A 24042-nucleotide genomic window follows, 5' to 3' on the forward strand; every position below is an offset into this window, starting at 1 on the left:
ATATCAGAAGAGTAAAGACACACCCTGAAAGAAAAAACTAGGTCCTGCCCCTGCTCTTCCCCACAGCTTGTGTGCCCCCTACTGCAATCCCAGCAGCACTTGAAGCAGAGGAGCATAGGACTGGCAAGCTGCTCAGGTTTCTGGGCTGGGCTGGGGTCTGCCTCCCTGCCCACCACTCACCATTACAGAGGAAGCCAGATGTACGTGGACACTGGAAGTTGTCAAATTCACAGTAGTCACCCTCGTAGCGCAGGGTCAGGTCTTCCGAGTAGCACTGGCATTTCCCACAGAGGCATTCACCCCGCCCTGAGCAAGGCTTCTCATCCCCAGGGCGGATACAGGCCTGGTTGTCCTCAGAAAAGTCAGAGGAGCAGTCACATGAGTCCCCTCGCCTGGAAAATACAGACATGCTTCAGATACGTGCTTCAGAGGCTACAAGCATTGCTGGCCCCACAGGGACACAGACTCCTGACCTGGGAATACTTGTCACACAGCACTGCACCGAGGTGAGCAAGGGCACACCAATGTCTTCGGACAACCAGGAATAACTGAACGTGCAGGGTGGGGTTCCCAGGATGGGGCATACTTCAGGAGCTGTGCTAGCCAGGATCCTTACCAGTTTGAGTAGCAGACACACCGTCCACAGACAAAGTCCCCATTAAATCCGCATTTGGACGATCTACTTTCCTTTTGCTGTGAACAAGAAGCAGAGGAGAAGTCACTAACCCTCTTCCAGAAACTGAGCTCAGCCTTGCGGTCACAGAGCATGGTCTAGGATCTGGATCGTCCATGTTTGCCCACGTGGGGCAAAGGCTCTGCTCAACTATTCTGTGAGCCATTGCTCAGGAGGAAGGGTAGCAGGGCTGGGGCATGGGCAAATCTCTAGCAGTTTCTCTGTGATGGGTCCTAGGCTCATGGCTTTGTGTTTGGGCCACAGCACATGTCTCTGTGGCCAGATTAGGACTGTGCTGGGAACAGCCAAACTCACTTTACTTGTGAAAGTCTTGCACCAGTCACACCCCAGCTCGAGCCCAGAACCATCCTCAGGTCCTTAACAACATAACAAAGCCATAGTCAGGGTCAATGCTGTGCTGCTCAGCCTATGAATACCTGGACATTCAGGGTGGCAGCAGCAGCACTTGGATCCTCCTGTTCTCCCTGCCCCCCCGGACTCTGCATCAGCTACTGGCAGTACAGGGCACATGACACAATTGATCTGTGCAGAATCCATCCAGTAGCAGGCAGCAGTGCACAGACACACTGGCCAGTTCAATACCTTCCCTGACTATCAGGGAAGACACAGGGATTTCCCTACGTTAAGGCATGCCAGCGGGGTCCCCTACCAGCTCACAGGGGCAGACATCACAGATGACAGAGGCATCAATTTTCAGGCTGTCGCTCAGCGAGGAGGGTTTCACGTGGATTGTTCCCTGCTGGTCTTTCTCCTGGAGGTTGCAGACATGCTCCCCACCCACCTTCTCCAGGGCTTTCAAACGCAGATTGAACTTGCCCTGAAGGAAAGACACACGCATCTATTAGCCACCTGTACTCAAAGCTCCTTTCTGGATCCAGTTGGTACTTTTCCTGTAGGGGAAGGCTGGGGAAATGGCCAAGTAAAGGAAGGAAGGACCTTTCTACCATGTCTCCTTTCCAGGTCAATGAGATCTGGCTCCACACAGATGGACTTCAAGGTATTTTCCTCCACCTTTATCTGTATTATAATAGTGTCTGGAGCAAGATCCCATACACAAAACAGAAAGAAGGAACTTGAAATCTAAGAAAGCCTATTCCCTGCTCCCACAACACAAAGAGATCATGCATGTTCACAAACTACTGTTAACCTACACGGGCTGAGAAGGTGAGACCAGAGGGCAGAGAGTGGGAAGAGAAATTCATTTCCCTCCCCTGCTATAGCTTCTTGTGAGACCAGGGACAAATTCCTCAATCTCTCTCTATCTCCACTCCGCACCTATAAAATGGTAGAAATGGCTTTGCCTCACTGCAAAGGCATTTGAAGATAAGTACCTCCATGTGCGATGTGCTCAGGGACCCCATGATACCCCAAGAAGCTACATGGACTTACCACTTCCCCACGGGAGACAAAGAAGGAGCCCGACTCAGTCTTTTCATACTTCAAGGAAGTAATGTTGGTCTTGATGGATTTGGGGACAAAGTCCATGCGGATGTCCATCTTGGAACGGATACGCTGGTGGGAGGGTGGAGAGAGGGTATCAGTGCTGGCACTGGCACTGGCACATGGCTTCCCTGCACTATTCCTCCCCTCAGTCTGCCTGGAGGTGCTGTAGTGTACATACACTGTTCTGCTCCTTCTTCCCTGCCCCCAGTAATCCAGTGGCTTGACTTTGAGCCAGGCTGAGAGCCCACAGGTGCCCTTACCTCAAAAGCTGTGCGAATCAGCTCCACGATATTGGAGGAGTCTTCCTGCAGCACTCCGATTTCTGAGAGGGGGAAATACCGGTGCAGTTTCTGCAAACAACCAGAGGGATAGGGTCAGCCCCAAAACCCTGCTGTCATGCTGTGCTTCCCATGACAAGCAGGAAAAGGTTCATTTTCATCAGCTGGCACCAAAGGTAACAGGCTCCAAATTTCTGCTGCAGAGGATGCTGTTACCAGATATGCTGCTCAGCAGACTTGCCAGGTGGCATTTTCCTGCAACCTGTCCCAATGGCTCCATCTTGCTTATGGAATTAGATTTACTGAATAAATGCCAGTGGCGGTGGGGGGAGTGGGCATGAGCCAGACCTCTGCACTGGGCAGGTGGCCCCAGGTGGGGCTAAAGGGTGGTTTCTCTCAGGTTTTTTCCTGCTTCAGATACATTCATCAGCATGTCACCCTCCAGGGACAGGCCCACTACCACAGGCTGGAAGAGGGGACAAGCTTCAATGAGTGTTTTAGAGGGGGAGGTGAGCTGAGGCAGCCTAATATCTAGAAGGCCCCTTCTTCACACCCCCTCACTCCCTGCACTGTATGTTGAGGCTTCTCATCGGTGTAGTCCATGAGAACCTCCCCTACAGGAACGAATTTGTCCTCACAGCATCCCCAGAGGCAGGAACAGGTTATCCTCCCCATTTTAGTGAAACTGAGGCACAGAGCTGTTGTTTCACCCAAAGGCACAAGCGGGAGACTTGTGCCAGAGATGGGAACAGAACCCAGAGTTCCTCTGCACCCCTTGCCAGCACCCTCTCAACGCCCCAGCCTGCACCTCCTATGTACAACTGGCACATTGGGTACATTTATTTAGCAAACTGGAGTTACAGCTGGGGCTGCTCCAAAAGCCTGGATAACCATCACTCCTGAATTACGGGAAAGCACTGGTCCCAGTTCAAACTTTATAGCCGCCCCCTCCATCTATAATAGGCTGCTCTAGAACCCAGGATCTGTGCAGCTCTGACCCAACACCTGTCTCTCTCCCTCAGCTTCATACAGAGATCAAATACACTTCAGCGATCTCCCTGGGATGCATTTAGCCACTGGATGTCCCCACTGCTTCACAAGAGACATACTCACAAGCCCTGCCCATGGCAGCATCAAACTCTACAGTTCTGAGCCCTGGTTTTTTTTAATCTCACTTCAAGGCCTCACATCCCCCAACTGATCGTGATCAGTCCAACACATTCCTTTTCACCCATGAAAAAATAGAGTGCAGCAGTTTAATCCTGAAGTTAGGAGAGCAAGAGACCATTTCCCCCACGCTCCCTGCTCAGGACGCCGAGCAGCAGCTTAAATGTGTTTCACGCCTGGACCTATTAACTTTAATCTGAAATTTGCTCCTCAAGCAGTGACCTGTAGGTTAAGGGTGCCGTTTCACACAGGCTGTCTGCTCCAGCCCAGCAGAGACCTGATGAAGCAAATGGAAGGAGGCCAGATTAGGTAGTACCCTTGGATAATGACTGGTGTCCCCTTTCCTAAATTGTAGCCAAACTGCAGGCCAACCAGTGGGTCCCTTCACTAAGTTTAACCCTTATCGTTAACTGCATCCATAGCGTTTCCTCCAGACCATATTCCCCGACCCTCTGCCTCAGGCCCCTCCTTACCTCATAGTAGCTGTAGGAGTGGTTCGTGACAGCAAAGATGGGGATGATGTTGTGCTGGCCCAGCAGGCGCACGAGGGTGGGCACAGAGGGATAGTCCTGCTTGGTGTCGTAGGTGTAGGTGCCGTCCTGGGTCAGGTGGCACTGCTCGTCGTTACGCCGCAGGATCCCAGACAACACATTGGTGCCGTCGGCTTCATAGTGGAAGGCGGACTCAGTGGAGAAGACCAGCAGGTGAGTGCTGTCCTTCCTCCAGCCAATGCTCTCCTAGGGCCATAGGGGTGGGAAGGGAGGGATGTTCATATTTACTTAACCGCCAGAAACAGCGCAGAGGCAGTCCTAAATGAAAGGCCTGGAGTCAGCTGATGGGACTCTTTGGATGAATTTCTCAAAGGATCTCGAGAGAGCAAAGCACCTGACTCCCCACAGAGGGTCGATGGGATTGAGGTACGTGGGATTTTTAATCCCCGCCTTCACCATTACCCCTCCTCCCCATGCCACAAACACTGCTGCAAGGATAAGCCGCTTAAAACAGCACACATGAAAGGGTTAATGCCCTTTGTCAGCTCCCATGGTGGTGCTGTCCCTCAGCAGTCCCCTCCCACTAACTCTAGGGTGTTTCAGCCATATCAGACTTGGACCTGTTGGAAGACCCAGCTCCCCAGCTGGTGGGAACAACTGCAGCCAGGACCTGCAGGCACCTGGGGAATGGATCCACACAGCCACAGGAGCAAGGGGAGAGGAGACAGCTCAGGAGACAAGGACACACAAGGGAAGCACAGTGTGCCCAGGGCCTGGCTCCTGGGCCTGCCATTCTACCACCAGGCTAGGGTTGCCCACTCAAAAAGCCTTACTACCGGGAGAACCAGAAAGGGAAGATGAGCTGCCAGACAGCGACAGCAGTGAGAGGAGTGGGATGGACAGTCCAGGAAAGTAGTAGCTCCTGCCACACGGGGCTGAGGTCTGGGTTGCGGGTGAGCTGCACTGCTAGGTGCCCAGACCACTTCTCTCCCCTACTCCAATGCACAGAGCATCCAGAGAAGCCAAACCCTTCTGGGCCCCACCTTGCAAACAGCCGTCTGGAGGATGGCATCAAAGCCACCCTCTGGGGCATCCAGGTTGCCGGAGATGCGCTCCTTCATCAGCTTCTGGCTGAAGTGGTCAATGTTGCTGGTCAGGCGGATGACGTTCTTGAAGGAGAAGGGAGGGTCAGCATCATTCCAGGGCTCTCGCAGCCTGGTGGGGGAAAGGGAGCAAAGGGCTTTCAAATGGGGCGGGGGAAGTCATGGACAGATCATCATGACAGCATCATGTGTACAGTGGATGAAATTGTTCCTGCCTCGCAAACCTCAGCAGGACTTTGGCAGAAAGTAGAGGGGAACTCAGAAGATGTAAGGCTTATGGAGAGATTTGAAGCAGGGGGCACAGATGACTCAGAGTGAACGAGCCCCCTTCCAAGAGCTGGGTAGCATGAATGAAGGCTTAAAGCTAGGGAGTCAAAAAGTTACAGGTGGAGGAATGACAGGAGAGGACTGGGACAAGCTTAGGAAGTGAGAGCTGAGATGTAGGTGGGGATGGGATTAGGAGGGGCTCTGACAGAGAGGATGGGCACTGAATTACGTGCATCAAGATGTGGGAAGCCAAGGCTGGGACCCAAGGAGCAGGGCCAGCGTGGTTGTGTGGCACTGCCAGCCATGTGTGAGAGAAGGCAGGGAGGCAGGACAGCAGAGGTTTGCAGTAATCACAGCAGGAGAGGGTGAAAGCCTGGTCAGGGTGTGATTTAGTCATGGAGACAGTAAGAAATAAGGTGAGTGTTTCCTGTCCCCTCTCATCTAAGCCTGTCTGTTGGGACCCAATGGCTTCACTTACTTCTCAGGTCTCATGTCTGTTTGCGGAACTGAGACTTTGTCCACGAACTTGCCAAACCCGATGGTGTAATTGGAGGTCAGTTTTCGCAGGACCTCCGCTGAGAAGAGGAGAGAGGAGTGAGCTGGGAGATAGCCCTGGGGCGGCTGTTGTTAGGGACGGCTCCCTTTTCTGGTCACCTTCTCCCTACGCTTTTCTGATTGCCACATCTCAGGCAGGACTCCTGGCTAGCACAAGGGCTGTCCATAACTCCCTGCTGTTTCTCATTTTACTTCAGATGTCAAGAACTTTGGGGTAGAAATGGACTCTTTGTTCTTTATCCACAGAGAACCTACCACAGTGGGGTCCTAGTCAGGGCCTGGGGCTTCTGGGTGCTATAGAAACATAGAAAATGTGGGCTGGAAGGGAACTCAGGAGGTCACATCTAGTCCAAACCCCTGCTCAAAGCAGGACCATCCCCAATTAGATCACCCCAGCCAAGGCTTTGTCTTAAAAACCTCCAAGGATGGAGACTCCACAACCTCTCTGGGTAACCTGTTCCAGTGTTTCACCACCCTCCTAGTGAGAAAGTTTTTCCTAATATCTAACCTAAACTTCCCTTGCTGCAACTTGAAACAATTGCTCTATCATCTGCCACCACTATGGTCACTGAAATAACTAATAACTCTTATCATCATGGGATTAGCCTCAGCTCTAACTCACTGGTCCCCAATCCTGGATTAGCAGGTGACAGCAAGGGCCAGGAGGACGACCCCAAGCTGGGAGAAAGGGGCTAGGCCTGAGCAAACCCGGAGTGTGGCTCTGTGCTGGCCATAGCACTTGCCACCCCTGATGGGACACCCTCAGCCCACAACTGGTGCAAGCTGTCAATAGTGGGGGAGGCCCAGGCCTCACCTAGCTGCTGGCCCATTTTCTTGAGGTTATCCAAGTCGTCAGACATGGAGTAGGAGAAGTCCATGAGGATGTAGAGATCCACAGGGCTCTCGAGGGGCTGGAAGACATCCATGTCAAAGTTGGCCTCCTCCCCAGCTCTCAGCCTCACGTACATCTGCTGCGGAGACACCTGGGTTTTCTTCAGAAAGGTGTTGATGCTGACGTTCTACCAGGGGAGAGACCAGCAATGTGTTATGAGAGTTGCAGAGGAAATTGGAGCTGAGATACACCCAGATGCCTACCACACATGGGATGAACTTCTTTTGCCCTTGACCTGCGTGCTCAGGGCCAGGACTGTTGGAAGCATATGGCAAGACTGATCCTGGCAGGAAGGCTGGGCTTTGCACCACAGTTGGGTGAACCACCCTCCTCCCCCAGTTCTCTCTTGCATTAACAGGGACAGATTTCCCATTAGCTACATGGCTCCCTATAGCCAGTGAGTTGATGCTTATTTACCCTGCTGGGTCCTCCTACCAGCTTGCAACTAGCCAAGGGAGAGCCGTGTGTTTGAGTGGGCCCTACATAAACAACAGCTCCTTGTACTGACACCCTCCCAACAGCATAGCGAAGAATCCTAACGAGACATTTAGAAATCTGGCAGAGGTGTGCAATTGTAACCAACCCACGACTAGTCAGAGACATGCTGGTGCCCTTTTCTTAATGAAATCAGGATAAAAGCCTGCTCAAGGAAGTGATGAGCCATAGCCTGGTGGATTATTGCTGAGGTTCAAACCATGCTACACTCACCTTCTGGGTTGTCATCTCGCTTTTCATGTACACGATACTGGCCTCACTGCAGCCGTACAGCACCAGGTTCTCTCTTAAGTCACATCGGCTGTCTTTGAAGTTCTGCGGTAAGAGAGGAGGGGAAAAGCACAAACACAAAAGCTCAGCAGAGACCTCCGCGGAGGGACACAGTGCAATGCCTCAGGGGGCAGGTTCTCTTCCACACCGGGATTAGAGTGAGCAGGTGTGGGCAGGGACTCTGCACCAGAGAAGCCCCCTTTCTGTTATCACAGTCTGGGAGCTGGGACCAGACCCTCAGCAGCCTGTGCATCCTTCTCTGAGTCCTTCATAAACTGCCCCGCTAACAAATTCATTCTTCCCAGTTCCCATTTATTTCATGTCCAGAAGCCGCAGACATGGAAGAAGCCTCATATATAGTGGCGTTCAAAGGGCTGGCCTGAATTTCCCCCTGAGAATAGGGGGCTGGGCTGGTACTGAACTGGGCCAAAGGGGAGAAGCAACAGGTTGAAGGACAAAGATAGGCTGAAGCCAAAATACTACCAAGCTTGGAGGGGTTCAGCTTGGAGCTGAATGGGCTCAAAATCAAGTCCGGCCCCTTATCGAGAGAGGTCTGTGTTGTGAAGTGGCCCCATCCTGGATTCTGCACGGGGTCCCTCACTGTTGGAAGGGGAAGACACCCGACTGAATGTGGAAACTGGAGCTGTCACAGGTTCTGGGACTGGGGAAACTAGGGCCCCCATGTCCTTGGGAAGGGGGATGCTCACCTCTTCTGTGCAGTAGGAGCAGTCCTTGTCCACTCGGATACATTCTGTGCAGCTCTTTGCCCTGGAGGCCACACAGTGATTAACTAGGAGGCAAGAACAAAGTGTCAAGAGCACAGGAGTCCTGCCATCCCTTGGAGGCATGAGAAGGGACAAGTCACAATGAAGAGGCTCCCAGAAGTTGAGCTTTACTACACAAGAATGGGAGCTGGTTCAAGCCAAAAACAGCAGGTAGGGAAGACAGAGCTGTCCAGACCAGTGGAAGAGCTATGGTGAAGAAGGGAGAGTGCACACAAGGGGGATGTGGTAAAGAGTGGGGTTTTATGGATCACCACAGGAACCAAGGAGACAGGACTCCTGGCATGCCCCTCAGCTCAGTCCCCAACTCGGTGACTGGCAGAAGAGTCTGTACAAGGAGGCTAGTGGGTGACAACAGGGCAAACTGAGCATTCATGGGGCCAAGGAGGGGCAAGTACAGACTTCCAGGAGTTTCCTGAGAGGCAGAGGGTGCCAAGAGCTGAACTTACTTTTGTTCTTTTGGCACAGGCCCGTGGCACAGAGCAGGGACAGCAGGAGCAGCCTGGCCCATATCCTGTGGAGTGACACATCCATCCTCTTCCTCCTGAAATACAGCAGCTAGAAATATTACCACGATGTACAGTGGGGAGCAAAAACTGTGGGATTAGCTGCATGGCATCCAACCACTGAATGATCACAGCTGAGATGCTGGGGGGCCACAGAGGATGCCAGTGCCAGGCACAGGACTGGCAAACCCTACAGGGAGGAACGCTCCCCAGCCTGGTGGAGTGGAGTGCAAGGAAGACAAATTTTATATGGGAATTATGCCATGCAGGACTGGGGCAGGGCATGAGAACAAACAGTAGACTTTATTCCCCCAGTCTTATGTTCCCATCTTGAAGAAACACCTGATGGTCTGTGCAAATGTATTAGTCATCAGTGAACCCTGTGCAACATCTTCCTGTTGGCACCTGCCACTCAGCACAAGTTCAGCTCAGTCACCTTTCCCTGGCAGATGCTCTCTCCATGCTAGGCTCCGCGTCTATGAGCCTGGAGGTCTCCTAGATATTCAGGAGCCGTTAGGCGTGGCGAGCAGTCTCTGTACAAAGGCTCAGCCCTGCACTTTGCATGGGCTGCAGGTCTAGCTGGAGGGGCACCTGTAGAGTTGCAGGCTGCAATCAAAGTGCAAAGGCTGGGCTGTGTCGGGGATGTTTGCACAATGCTTGTGTCTGAACATGACAGTGCTATTCAGGCTGTGCAGTCTCCACCCCTTTGCTAGCTGGCCCTTTCTCCCAGTGACTCTTGTTTCTCAGATGTGTGTTTTAAAGCACAGTAGGATCGGGATTCTTCACTGGGTCAGCTTTCCTACTCCTCTGCAAAGAGGAGGTTTGCAAAGTAGATTTCCTAGAAAGTAACCAGGGGGATGTAGAGCCCCAGCAAACAGCTGCACAGGGAAAGGAGGTGCTACAGCCTTTCTTCTCCGATGAGCTAGCTGTGTGCAACAACTGATGAGCTCCACCTGAGTGGAGAAACTTTGGAAACAAACAGCTGAGCAGGCATTCTTAGTGTGACAGCTGGCTGTGAATTAATTGGGCTGGGAAACAGCCCTATCCAAATACCTGGGTTCTTCTTTGCTCAGCGCTTGCTGACTCTTTTGCAGACACCCTGACCCACTCTCAGCACTGGTAAAACACACAAACAGCTCTCTGTCTTCCAGGCCAAACTAAGACTGGGAAACCCCTACCAGATGGGGCATGTCTACAGGTTGGCACACCCAAACCTCACTTGAATCCAGGTAATTTAGGCACCAATTAGCAGTGAAGACATGACAGCACAGTGTTCAGCCCAGGCATGAAAAGCCCACACTGGACTCACCCTCCTGGGTACTCTTTGCTACTGATATGGAGCTGTCTAGGTTAAAAGCTACCTGGACTGCACACTCCCCTACTGTAGGGCAGACAGCCATAGACTGCCTGCACCCTTCATCAGAGACCTATGGAGTAGCAGTTGGACAGGCCACTGCTAATCAGACGCAAACGCCAGGCCACGTGTGTGACTCATGGCCAGAACGAGAACCCCCTTTTCCTTGAGTCAGGTCTTGTGGACTAATGAGAGAGTTGAAGAAGGAAAAGAACAAGGAGATTTTCCAAAACTCACCCCTGAAGCTAAACAAACCCCTCCCTTTGGCTATTTTCTATTGTACTGAGAGTTTCCAGGATGGCAGCAACCAACAATGAACATCAGCCGAGGCCTTGGAAAGCACCACGATTCCAGGGAGTCCTGATTTTTGGCCTACAATGGTCTTTGGAAGAAGTCTGCATTCCTGAGAGCCAGCAAAAGCAATTCCTCTTCTCCTGACCTTCCCAAAGCTGCTAGAGAGAAGCTGCTCATAAAACGTGGAAGTGCTTGACCACTTTTCCCGCAATTGCAATAAAACCAATATAATATTCTGTGGTGCTACAACATGCTCCCGATGCCGGCGGCTCCTGGTAAACAAAGGAGACTGAACTGGAACTCAAGCTTATCAGAAGCTCATCTGCAAGCATGTCTTTGCCTCCCAACCCAAGGTCCTCCACTGGCAAAATAAGCCCACTGACAAAGTACGCCTGCTTACTCCTTCGTGGTGTACTAGAGAAGATCAGTTACGCAGAGTAGATGGCCTGGAGTAGCTCTGAATTTACGTCCCAGTGCTGCGTTCAGGCTCTTTGTCATGGAAGAAAGAGACTGAGACCAGGACTGGGTAGAGGGGAACATCCCCAAGCCACATAGCACCACTCCTGAGCCATCTATTCTGCCTGTATTTGCAGTGGCTTTCTATGGTGAACACCTCCTCTATATAAATCACCATGACAGCCTATACTAGGACCTGAGGGACAACCCGATTAAAAACTTCAAGACAAAAAATCTGGTCTAATATGTTTCTAATATACCGCTGGCTGGAGAATATAAGCACCACATGCATGATTTAATATCACAATGAGAACTACCTCCAGATAGTGGTTTCCATCCTCCCCCCCCCGCCCATCCCTGCACCTTCTCTTTGTAGTCCATGCTCCCGGCCATGAGCAGGATGTTAAAAATGAACAAGACCATGAAACACATGAAAGCAGGAATTTTTAGGGAAGCCAGAAATGATGCCCACTGGATTGCTGCACACAGCGGAAAGCTTGCCGATTCCTAGTGGGATGACCCAGTGGGATGAACTGTGCTTTGAAAATTAGCTGGCCCCACTGATTAAAGCCCCCTGAAATGAGTAGAAGGCGTCCCATTGCCATCTGTGGATTTTGGATGTGGTACAAGCCCTGACCCCAGCAAAAAAGCTGTACATATTTAAGGTTTTTCCCCTATGCAAGTCAGTGGAAATTCTCACAGCGCATAACACCGGGCATGGCTAGAAGCATTTTCAAGACAAAGGCCTAAATAAGCCAACATTTATATGGCAAGGATCTCTCTGACCCTTGTCCTGTGTCTATTTATAGTGCTCTTGGCATTTGAGAACCTGGATAATACCTGACAAAATGGACTGGCATCTTTTATCTTGTTGCACTTCTGCTTTCTGGCAGTGCTTAGTACACATACAGCATGCCAGTAAATGCACCACGGTGCAGGTAGTCCATGTAATAAGATATCACACCACGACATCTTTGTTGGGAGAGACCCATTCTCATTTCTGTTATGCTGTGAATTACAATGTGTGGCCTTTAGCAACGGTTCACTATGAATTACGGACTTAGTGCCACCCACTTGTCACCAAACTCCCTCCTTTCTTTGACAGGTAGCTGAAGTTTATTTTTTAAGTGTTTAAAGTGCAGTTATTGCTGGCGAGGGGTGTGTCTGATTGCTTGGAGACGGACATCCTCTATTTATCCTTAGATCAGCTGTGACATCCTCCCTTAGCTCCCTGCCAGCATGTTTTACCTACTCCTCCAGAAATGCCCTTGCTCTAAGGCATCAGAGGACAGTTCAGTCTTCTCTTTTCAGGCTCTGGAGTCATCACCAGCCAAATTCAAATTCCTGCTGGGTGCAACATGGTCTCAGTGCAAGGGTTAATGGGGAGCCACCCACCTCATTCAACAAAACCATTAACATAAAGAGCCATTTTCTATGATTTGATGGTAAGATCTGCCCAGGGCTACTGTGTGGGGCTGGATCTGAGGGGGAAGAAGATGATCTGCCCCATGCCCTGTTCAGCCCCGCTCTTGACAATGCAGTTCACAACTGAAGTCACTAATACAACAGTAACTTTGGCAGACAAGTGCGACAGAAACACCTAGAAAAACCAACATGTGAATCAAGACCACTTTATGCCCAGCAAGAGAAAGCACAGGAGTAAACCTCCCTGTGCTAGCACTACAGGCGCTCAGCAAAAACGGCTCCCTTGACTAGGCCAAGGAGCCAAGGTCTCTTGTGAAAAGCCTGCATGTGCAGTGGCTGCTGCATTGCACAGGCAGTACAGCGCCAAATTCATGGATACACACACATTTCTCTCAATTCCAGCGGGCAGAAGTTACTCAGATTGTTTCAGCAAAAAGACAGGAAAGAACCATTAAGGGAGAGTTTGAGTCACAGCACGTTATTCAATGCCTTGGAGACACAGGCTGCTGCAAAGGCTTTTTAAGCGGTTAGATAAAAGGCAGTTCAGCCCAGGCCAGGCCAATTTTAGCATCCCTGTTGCCATGTCATAGGCCAGGGAATCAGAGCAGCAACTTTCCGTAAGGCGCGATGTGCCCGCGTGTGTCCATCCAAAACAAAATGGAGCAATTGGTTACATTGATGCCAGGGGGCACCAGTGAGGGTCCCTGACTCAGGGGTAGCTTGACGAGTGGGTCAGAGTTAGGAGACTTCACCACTATGGAACAAGAAGTCTAGATGCCCCATCTCAAGCCCAGGCTCCTAGGTTAACCATTTATGGAGTGGCGAGCCTAGAACAGGGGTTGGCAACCCCCAGCACCTGTGCCAGAGCATGGCATGCAAGGCCATTTTACTTGGCATGCCACAGCTATCCTGGGACTTGGGCAGCTGCCACTGAGCACAGAGCCCAGGCTGCCAGGAGGCTGCAAGCCCTGCTGCAAGCATCTGGGGCTCTGTGGCAGGCAGCAGCTGCCTGGAGCCTGGGCTGGCTGTGGCAGGCAGCTGGGAAGCTACAAACAGAAGCACTGGGTTCTGGAGCCGCAGCCGGACTCTGTGCCGGTGGTGGGTGCAAGCGTGCTTCAGGGCGCATGGCTGGGAGGGGGCCTGGGGCAGCACAACCCTGGCACCTCCCCCATCACCCGCCTAGACGTACATGTGCACCCGCCACCAGCAACAAGGATCGAGCCCGTTGCGACTCCCCCACCATCTGCCTCTGGCATGCCGAGTCGAGGCATGGGTTGAGGTTTGGGTGTTTTTGGTACTCCAGCCAAAATCATTGCCAGCCCCTGGCATAGGAGGTCTGAGAGCTCCAACTCCAGCCGGGGTCCCCAGGATCCCAGCTACACAGAGACCCATGAGACAGCTTGCGCTGCTCACAGGGTGGCTAGTCTACCTACTGCAGCACTGGGAGTGTAGACCCACAGATCTGAGGGTCTCGGAGCTTCCAGGCTCCCAGGTACAAGGCGCAAAGACCTAGGTTCCCCCCCAGTTTCAAGCCAGTCTACCTGGTTGGGCTGCCCCTGAGCTGTGAACCCTGGAAGCCAGGATGAACCTCTGTAACACTAGGGCATTTGCAGATGTTGCTGCCTTCCTGCTCAGCCCCCGCCCCCCAGGATCATTGGTAACCTGCTAAACTTCTTGCCACAATGAAAGTTGACAATTTTTTTAACCTCGTATATCTTGTTCTTCCTCACAGGCATCAAACCCCTAAATCTTCAAGTGGATCCAAAGTGCAGAATAGAGGCATGCATTCCCCTAAACCAAATAATCCACTGCGCACCCCAAAAGCCCCAGTGCTTTCTCCCTCTCCTTCCATCCCATGACAAACAGCCATATAGCACAGACCACCACAACCAAGGGAAACGTCACAACCCTGCTTTAGAACTGAATCACTGATTTAACGGCATGGGGAAGCTGCTTACTTCTAGCTACCGCTGTGACAGGAATGGATATAGATGGATAGACAGAAAACCAGATCCCAACTAGCAGACAGCAGCCTCAGGCAGTATACGGGAGGAGATGCACAATCAGGAGTCCAAAGGTGAAATGCTGACCCCGCTGAGGTCAGTGTAAAATTCTCACTGCCAAGCTCGTACCTGACCTTACAGAGTCATGCCAAGCTCGTGCCTGAGCTTTCTCCCCATTTGTTTCCAGACAAAAAAAAAAAATCAACGTTAAAGGCATTTTCCCCTGTCCATTTTGCTTGGCAGAGGGATCTTGACGGATCTGAACTGCCAGGGTCCCGGCAAAGAGGTTTGGCTCAAAAGAAACCCATGGATCAGGCAGAGACCTTGGGTGGAAGGCTGGTTTTGGGGAGCTGGGACCCTGCTACAACTCCCCCTTAGCCAGGAGCTTTGAGCAGAGCCCAGATGCAACATGGTCTCGGTGCAAGGATTAATGGGGAGCCACCCATCTCATTCAACAAAAGCATTACCATAAGGAGCCATTTTCTTAGCCAGGTGTGGGGCTAAGTCAAGATCACGCAACCTGCCCTGCTCCTGGCACTAAAAAGAAGGTATTAGAACAGGGGTGGGCAAAATGCAGCCTGGGGGCTGGATGCGGCCTGCCAGGCCATTCTACCCGGCCCACGGGACCCCTATATATTAAGTTTCTAAATTTTTTATCTGCCCCGGGCTGCCTGTCATGCGGCCCTTGATGGCTTGCCGAAACTCAGTAAGCGGCCCTCCGCCCAAAATAATTGCCCATCCCTGTATTAGACAGTCTTGGCAAGAAGGCAAAGGTGCTGGGCAAGGGTCCTGCTGTAGTCAGCTTAGTGCAGCCAAGTGGCAGGCATTACTGGGCTCACCTTGGGCTGCTGCTATCACAAGGGCCTCGGCTAAGAGAGATGGGATGTGCTCAGAAGAGGGGAAACCCCGCACGGCTCCTCTGCTGAGCTAAGTGGCAGGGGCAGCTGCCGTTTGACCGCGATGGCACCTGAACTGAGCAAGGGAAGCACAGACCATCAGCCGTGCTGCATTTGTGTGCATGTGTGCTGGAGTCTGTAGCATGGTTTGGAGGGAGCTGAGCTCTTCCACAGGCGGGTTATGACCCACTGGGTACTGGAACGGGTGGGGCAGAGGGAAGGGACAGAACAGCCTTCTGTTGTGCTCCACTCCCACAAATAATGAAACGACTCACTGTGTTCAGGTTTCCCCTCGGGCCTTTGCTGTCTCCGCGGTGGCTGTTCTGTGCTGTCGGACAACAAGGGTTCCCATAGTCTCTCCTCCCAGTAACCTGCTCCTTCCTCCTCACCCCTGACTGCACAGGTCACAGGGGGGATCACAGGCTAAACCTGGAGGGGTCAGCGTGAAATCTCCCTCTCTGCAGCCTCCCCTTCAACATCTTACGCTTACCACCAGCAACATGACGGTGAAAACGATTCCCTTTCCCAACTCTCCACCTGCCTGGATCTCCAGCTCCAAGAAGGAGCAGGGGGCAACAGAGATGCAGGTAACTATGTACAGGAGGACAGGTTTGAGAGGCAAACTGCATGGGTCTGCTACCCTGATGCAGCAAGTAAGATGCTCAAAAAGCCCAGAGCCCTCTCTCGGCGCACCCAGCTCAGCCCAGGCCTGACTCCTGGTCTCACTTGCACTAGTGTCAAGCTAGGGAGACTCCACTGATCTCAGCAGTTACACCACATTTATACCAGCACAGAGAAGCTCAGTTTGCCCCCACCTCTCTAACAGCATCTAGCGCATCGTCGGTGCTCATATAACACCACACTTCTACCTCTCATGTTGGTATTTAATGTGACGGTTTCCTCTCCAGTGGTGTTGTGTGGAGCAGACCTCCCCACATACTTCTCTTGCCTTCCCACCAGAGCCAGTTTGAACTTTAATTTCTTGTAGCCTTTACTATATCATATTCTCCCCATAACCACCCTCCTCCTCAAAACTGATTAGACAGACACACAATGGATCATTTACCAGTAGCTCAATAGCCAGAGCAGAAAATTAGGAGGACCCCACCCCTCCCGCAAAAAAGGTCTGGCTGAATGGAAAAAGAATGTGTCAGCTTTTTCAGGTAAATGAGAAAAACACCAAATCTTTTCAACCAGAAGAAATGTCATTCAGCTCAAAAAGAAACACTTTATTTCCATTTTTTTTAAAGCTATTTAACCTTTTTATTTGTTCTTTCTCATGTTTTTTAATTTGGGTCAATTTTAAACCAAAAAAGGCCATTTAAAAAAAGGGTGAAGTTTCACTTTAAAAATGTTGGACCATGACAAAATGATTTGAGGGGGCGGGATTTCTTTGGATGATATTGTTTATTGGACCAACTGCCTAGATGGGCAAGTTAGACAAGCTTTCAAATGCAAGACATTCGTTTTCCAGTCCCAGTCTTGCACTGAAAGCTTGTCTAACTATCCCAACCATGCAGCTGGTCTCATAAGAGGTGTCGCCCAAAGAAATCCTTGCCTCACAATTTCTGGACCATCACAGCTACAACATCACTTTAACACTACCAAAATGAAACAACATTGTCCCCCATTTTCTTTTTTCAGCCAAAACGTCAACAAATTTGACTTGAATTTGCAAATCATTTTGCACCTGCCAAAATTCCATTTCTGGGACAAATTTATTGTTTGTTGAAAAACCCTTTACCCAACTCTATCTATACTACCCGGGTAAATGGAGCAGTTCTTGTCAGAGGTCTCCTCTTTGTAACCATGCATGCAAACTGAGTTATGACTGCACTGACTTACGCTTAGATCTATGCTGTAGGTGCACGAGGGAAAATATTATTATTACTTGAACTCCAATGGCACTCAGAAGCACCAGACGAAATCCAGCCACATTGTGGTGGGTGCTTTTCATGCACAGTGATAGCCAGTCTCTTCCTAAAGGGTTTAGACTCTAAGCAGACAAAAGACAGGAAAAGGGAAGTGGGGTTATCCCCATTTGACTACAGGGGAGCAGAAAGATTAAATTACTTGCTCAAGCTTGGACAGCTAGTCTGTGGCAAAGCCAGATCTTCCAACTCCAGCACATTACTACGAGACCATCCCTGCTCTGAACAGTTTGTATAAATGCAACCCTCAGCTCAGGTTATTGTCCCGGTGTCCAGCGAGTCTCCCCCCATTTCAGAGAAGTCACAACTACACTGCAGTGGCTGCTGACTGTGTGGTCATGCTTGAGATAGCTCTAACCTTGCTGGCTCAGGTATTGCTAGCAATGGATTTGCGAAAGAGCCAGGAGCTCAGCGTGGGTGGCAAACCCACCAAGAAGCTGGTTAAACCCTTGGACAGTCAGCTCCCCGATGAGCTCAGAGCTGCTGCAGCGACATGGCTGGCTACCTCAGATATGTCTACATGACCCACAGCCACTGCAGTCTAGATGTACTCCTGAGTAAGGGCCTGATGAGCTTACAGGCAGCTGCCCAGTCTATTAGGAAGCTCTCTGGGCTGGCTGCTCCATGGCTCCTTCAGCAGCAGGACTTCAACCAGGTTGAGCTGTTCCACTCCCTCCTGTGCTGTCTCTGTTTTGGATGCAAATCCCTCCAAGGCCCATTGCCCTGCACAGCCCTGTAACACCTCCTGCTTCAGAAGCCCACAGTGAGAGACTGCATCATCAAAATCAGTTTGAGATCACAGCAGTACCATAGCAAGGTGACCGCCCCAGGCAGCAAAGCAAAAGGGCGTCAACAGGTGAGTCTTGAGTCAATATTTTGTTATAAATATTTTGAAAAAATTTGGCTGACGTGACTGATAAATGCCACATGCATGTGCACAGCCTCAGCATGCACACGGCCAGCCCAGCAGCTTGGAAAGCACCGTTGGGCTGGTGAAACTGTTGTGGGGTGGTGGGGGAAGGCATGGGGGGAGGAAAGGGGCATGGGGGCACAGATGGAAGCCCACTGGTGAGGGGGAAGGCGGGCTGGGACTGGGGCAGACACTGCCCACCTGGGGCAGAACCATGAGCAGCTCATCTGGGCAGGGAGGTGGCTCCTGCTGCTGCATGCACCCCTGGAAAAACATGGGGGGGGCATGTGCCCCACATCTGTGTGCAGGGTGAGAGTGGACTGCTGCTGCGGGCTTGCCCCAGGTGCAAAACTTCCTTGCTACAGCACTGGATCATAGGAAGGTCAGGCTGTAAGTGGCCTCATAAGGTCCAGTCCCTGGCTCAGTACAGGATCATCCCTGATGGGAGTTAAAAACACCTGAACCCCACTGGTTCCTACCCTGAGCTTAGCGCACTAATCTATCCAGCCTGGCATCCCACTGGACTGCTGCTCCTTGGGGGATGGAGGTCACACTGATTTCTCAGATACAAGTGACAACAGGTAAAGCATGGGATGGACATCACTATTCCCACAGTGGTGAATGCACCTAGATCTGTACGGTGGGTTTCAGAAAACCCAAAGCTGGACCTGAGTAACTGAGGAGGTAAAGGAGAGGGTACAAAGAAAGCCTTGAAAATAGCCACCTCTTTGCATGGAAGACAGAGACTGTAGCTCCTATGGCTTTGGTGATGGAGAGCAGAGTTTGACCCCACTCCCTGCATGTCACACAACACTTCCCAGCTGCTTTAACATCTCCCTCCTGTAACTGTGTTGCTCATGAGAAATGAGTTGGCAGTAGGGAACCCATGGGATCTCTTGTCCTAGCCCAGGTGTGAACATCAGGCTAACTGCACTCCATCTAGTCCTTATACTAGTTTAACTTCTTTACCATCTAAATCTCCAGAGTCTGGAATAGACTCCCCCCGGCAGTGGTGCAAGCACCTACTCTGGATAGCTTTAAGAAAAGCTTGGATGCTTGCTTATCTGGCTGGGGTGATCTGACCCTAGTTGACTTCCTGCCCCTGGGGCAGGGGGCTGGATCCGATGGTCTCGTGAGGTCCCTTCCAGCTCTAATGTCTATAAAATCTATGAACAGGTCAGAATGGCTTTAAACACCCCACAGCACTCTTGAAAGGATCTCAAGGCACCTGAGAGTGCATGGTATCCTGGTTGAGAGGCACTGCTTTACACACACACTCACCCTGTATTAAACACTTGAATGTGTTCTGAACATATCCAGGGGAGGTTCAGCACAGGCTCTTTAGTAATGCAATGAAAGCCCACATCTTTCTCTGTATATCAGCGCACAGACACATCTCTGAGCAACAGGTCCAGTCAGAGATGCTAATTTAAACCACAGGAAAACATCCCTTCCGATGGCACCTCATCACAACTGCGATATCCTTAAAGTAGGGAAGGATTCATCCATGCAGAAATGAAACACGATGCACTTGCATTTTGTTCAGTTTGTACAGCACTTAGCACAGCGGGATACTGGCACAAAATGTGGGCTTCCAGGCACTACCACAATGCTAACAATGAAGGTGACTAGTCTAAGTAGGAAAGATTCCCCCAGGAAGCTTGGTGGTCTGTTCCCATGCTGCTGAGGGGTGTCACAACTGCTCTTTGACTGGGATTGCAGCAGTGTCTGTTCAGGCTAAGGCCCTCCTTGCTTGGTAGGGCTGTGACAGAAGGGTCCACATGACTGCAGACTCAGCAGCCCTACTCCGAGTCCCTCTTCCAAAGTCACTTGCAGAGGTGGCATACAGGGCAATGCCTAGCTGCATGCAGGGAGATAGACATCACAGCTCAAAAACTTTGCAAACATAAAAGAAACCCCATAAATCAGGGCCCAAGGTTCTCCATTAAAAAAAAGGATGAAATCACATGCATCTTTTAATTCTCCTACCCATCCCCCAGTGTGCGTGTGCACATGCAACACACAACAGCACTGCAAACTCTCATCTTTAATAGCAAGCTAATGCCATTTTAGTCCCAGCAGCAAGAGTTTCTGACTGATAACAGGGCCCTGGTCACACTGTACCAGCTGTTGCCTGGCTCACTGGGAGTTTAAAACCTAATGCAGAACATGGCGATAGATTTGTGATATGGAAGCTAGAATGGGGAACCACTGAAAGCCACGCAGCCACTAGGCAGGAACCCAGCGAGCTGGAGAGGACTCATTCTGCATGTGAAAGGCTCTGCAGCAAAATCCTGATACCTGAAGGTGGCTGATCCCCAACTCAGGCTGTTCCAGCTACTCCACAGGAATGGCCTGTCCCACTGGGACAATCTCCATTAAAATAATTCTGCTTTCACGAGGACAATCTAATGCCCCTCTCTCCCCCAGCTGTCACCCACAGAGGTGCTTATTAACAATGAGCCCATTTTGTTGGGGTGAGTCTGCAGGAATGTACTGGGAATCTTGTCTGCACTGTAAGCAGATAGCTTCAGGTCTTTGATGGACACCCCACGCCGACTGCTCACCTCCAAATGCCAACACAGCACCTCCATCCTCTCAACCTATGCTGCACCCTGTATCTTCCTCCAACCAATGTGTGCTCTAAATCCCCATCCCAGAGATAGACTGATTTCTTTTCTCTAGATCTCACCCACTCTCCCACCTTCCCCACATTTATCCTATCTTTTGCTTTCCTGCCCCCTCACCCCCACAGATCTGCTAGCACAAGAAAGCAGATCTCTATCTGCACTTCAGTGAAGACTAACACCCCACCCCCCACTCCTGCACCTGAACCTTGATTCACTTTTGGTCCATTTCTCAGCAGATCACTCCCACCGGCCTGCTCTAACTGCCCTGCCAAACTTAGGCAGGGTTTGGATTTTGCTCCAAGTTTTGAAAAATGCCCTGGGTGTTTGTAACAGGTCGTTCCCATCCTGCCGCTCTGAACACTTTAGGCAGGCTGAAATTTCAGTTGCAAGTTCCCTATGCCAAGTCCAGGGCATGTTCACCTTTCCCCAGGTACAGAGAGACAACACAAAAAGCAAACCTTAGAAAGCTGAGACAGGTTTCCACCACTCAGACAGCTGGGATCTGCTCTCTGAAAGCTTCACTCCTGTTAGATCACTGCTGCTAGGTGTGAGCGCACATGAATGTGCCCATGTGTGCATTACAGATCCAACTCTGGACTTTTTTTTCCTTTTAGCAAAGTAACTTAAAAAAAAAAAAGCTACCAATACAGTACAACTCTGCAAAACCAACCCGTCTGATCAACAACTGGGCCACTTCCAAACAGCACAAAGGAACAAGAAAATGCACCACACAGCCGGGAAAACAAAACAAAGAAGTATATACCCAACTAAGCCTACCCTAATCCCTTCCATGCCTACCTGTGCAAGAAGCCCGGTGCCTCACCTAACCACTCCCCTTTGTTAATCAGTAGTGAAAAAAATGCAAGCAAGCCGGACACGAGAACACAGATGAATTAATTCCACAAACCTCATTAGCGCTGGGTCTGCTTCAAAGCCGAAATCCTCTGCAACAATCCAAACAAGAGGCACCCACACGCCAAGCCAAGAAATTCTTCTGCGAGCAAAAAGGGAAGCTTCACTGCTTTGCTACCGCTAGCTGATTTCCAGCCTTCTCTTTGATTGCTTTTTGTGCTTCCCCCCTCTTCTTCGCCTAGATGCCAGGTTTAAATCCTCAGAGAAGCCGCACGGCTCGCAGACCTGACCTACCTTTGCAGGAATTTCTGCTCCCTCTGGTCAAATATCAACTGCTCCCTTTTCCTCCACTTTTCCTTGCTGTCGTTTCTTCAACCCGTGCCTTTTTTCCCCCACCAGACGTGTGTGGGGAGGGGAGGTATGACCAGAAGAGCAGGTAAGAAATCTGTAGTGGGATCCCCTTCTCAGGTGAGGGCTGATTTTATTCTAGCTCAGGTGGAGGGAGGAGGAGTGTCCATGACTCAGCCTGTCTCACATTCCTTGAGTTATGCACACCTGTATGGGCAAGATCAGCCTGGTCAGCTAAGCCTTCACTCCCTCCTCCCCATCCAGGCATCCACCCACAGGAAAAGGGCCGGGGCTGGTAGCTAAGGCACAGCCCAGTCCAGTTACACTTCAGAAACAAAGATTTGCAGAAAGGATTGTTCAGAGTGCGTGTATGTGGGGGTGAAGGGTGCTGCAGCTCAGCCTGTGCTTTAGAGATCAGCCAAGCGGAGTCAGACTGTTTACTCCAGTGCTGAACGCGCCATCCGCTGCTTGCAGCTCTGGCGTGCCCAGGGCCCTCTGTGGATTGTTTTGAATTCCCCCGCCTCTGCAACCCCCCTGCCTGGCAGGAGCTTTTCCTCCGACTTCCTATGTGGTGCAAGCTCAGATAATATTGTACTCCAGGTTTCAGGCCCAAGCAGATCCCTGCAGAAAGGCCAGTCCAGTTCCAGCACTGCCAGTAACAATCCCAGCACTTCTATTTCCATGTCTGGCTGACAAAACAATTAATGGTCAGCAATCTGTGTTTTGTTTTCCGACTGGAAAAATAAAGAGCCACGAGGCCTTGATGCAGCAGCTGTAACTATGGCAGTGCTTCTTGTTGCAGTGCAGTTTTATGTCATATAAATGGGACTCACTCACCCATGTTCCTGAACTACACTGAAGACTTGGTCACGGACTGTGATCTGTGGTACCCCGACACACCTGGATCCCATCCTGTGGTTATATTCACCATGCACAGACCTTAGCTGTGCAGGCAGGGTCTTAACTAGGCTGCTGAACTATGCTATTGCTTTGGACTATGAAAAAAGTTTAATAAAGGCCAAGGAGATGCAACTGAGGTCCTACCTACTCTGTGATCTGGAAGGGTGCCTGGCTTTGGTGGACAGCTTTGTTACGATTTCGCTATCACTCATGTTTGCAGCAGAAGTCAGACTAAAGCAATTTCCAAAGGCAATTGATTTCACAACTTGTCTTTTCTTTAAAGGTGAATTTAAAAATGGGGGTGGGGAGGCCTCTTTATTAGAAATAACACCATCTAACACCCCTTCTTGAGCTAGCAACTCAGCATTGGTCCAGATAAAGAGGTTGGTTTCTTTCGTAGAAAGTACTAGAGGGACTTCAGATGGATTTAAAGTTTGATCAAACGGAGACAGCTGGGATCCTGGAGGGCCCAGACCAGGATGATATATTAACAGCATAGTTCATACCCCACGTAAGGCCTAAACGAAGGTCACACTGAGACCTTGCATGTGGAATGCCCTAACTTCTGCTTGCTTTATTTTTGCGAACTTTAACTTTCCTAATGTAGTGTTTTTGGCTGCAATTTTGTTTAAAAAAATGCAAACTGAGGGCACAGGATGTAACAAGTTGTGTTATCCACTGATAAAATGTAAGTGGTTACAATGTAACTGCATGCTAAGATTGCAACTTTAATCCTGTTTCATTCTGGTTAAAGTGCCAGTGATTTAAGATAACTTGTGTGGGTGCTACAGAAAGGTGCAGGCAGACATGCAACAGCTCCCCATTCCTTTTGAAGCAGTTACATCAGGTTTGTCCACAGCTCGAGGAAAAACACTGGCAATAGCATAAGAAACTACAATGACTTCCACCAGGGACATCAGCAGAGCCTGAGACTTCAGATCCACAGCTCAGAGTCTGCTACTTGAGGTGCGTAAGTACCTGGATAGCAGTAGTAGAGTCTTATCCCCTGTGAGGACCAGCCCCCACTAAATGACATATTTTGCCTGTGAGAGCCCCAACTCTGTGCTGGACACTATAGAAGAGTGCAACGAAGCGGCTTG

General features: G+C 50.7%; 1 protein-coding gene across 5 annotated transcripts in view; it reads right to left on the reverse strand.

Annotated features, from left to right (window-relative positions):
- Positions 1-23168, reverse strand: part of ITGB4 (integrin subunit beta 4) — a 52719-nt gene extending 29551 nt beyond the window's left edge. The window contains exons 1-14 of one of the 5 annotated variants that reach the window (XM_090059130.1): positions 21989-23168; positions 21750-21836; positions 8887-8981; positions 8363-8445; positions 7599-7700; positions 6813-7017; positions 5922-6018; positions 5117-5288; positions 4056-4319; positions 2398-2487; positions 2084-2206; positions 1344-1511; positions 617-693; positions 181-392 (exon numbers count right to left, since the gene is read on the reverse strand). In XM_090059130.1, the coding sequence (XP_089915256.1) occupies positions 181-392; positions 617-693; positions 1344-1511; positions 2084-2206; positions 2398-2487; positions 4056-4319; positions 5117-5288; positions 5922-6018; positions 6813-7017; positions 7599-7700; positions 8363-8445; positions 8887-8981; positions 21750-21754 (1693 nt within the window). In that variant the 5' untranslated portion in view covers positions 21755-21836; positions 21989-23168. Of the gene's footprint in view, positions 1-180; positions 393-616; positions 694-1343; positions 1512-2083; positions 2207-2397; positions 2488-4055; positions 4320-5116; positions 5289-5921; positions 6019-6812; positions 7018-7598; positions 7701-8362; positions 8446-8886; positions 8982-21749 lie in introns of all 5 variants that reach the window. The other 4 variants (XM_090059134.1, XM_090059131.1, XM_090059133.1 and 1 more) reach the window with 4 other exon arrangements.
- Between the last annotated feature and the right edge of the window lie 874 nt (positions 23169-24042).

Source organism: Crocodylus siamensis, chromosome 8 (assembly GCF_052110815.1).
Source record: "Crocodylus siamensis isolate JL-2025a chromosome 8, ASM5211081v1, whole genome shotgun sequence".
Lineage (NCBI taxonomy): Eukaryota > Metazoa > Chordata > Crocodylia > Crocodylidae > Crocodylus > Crocodylus siamensis.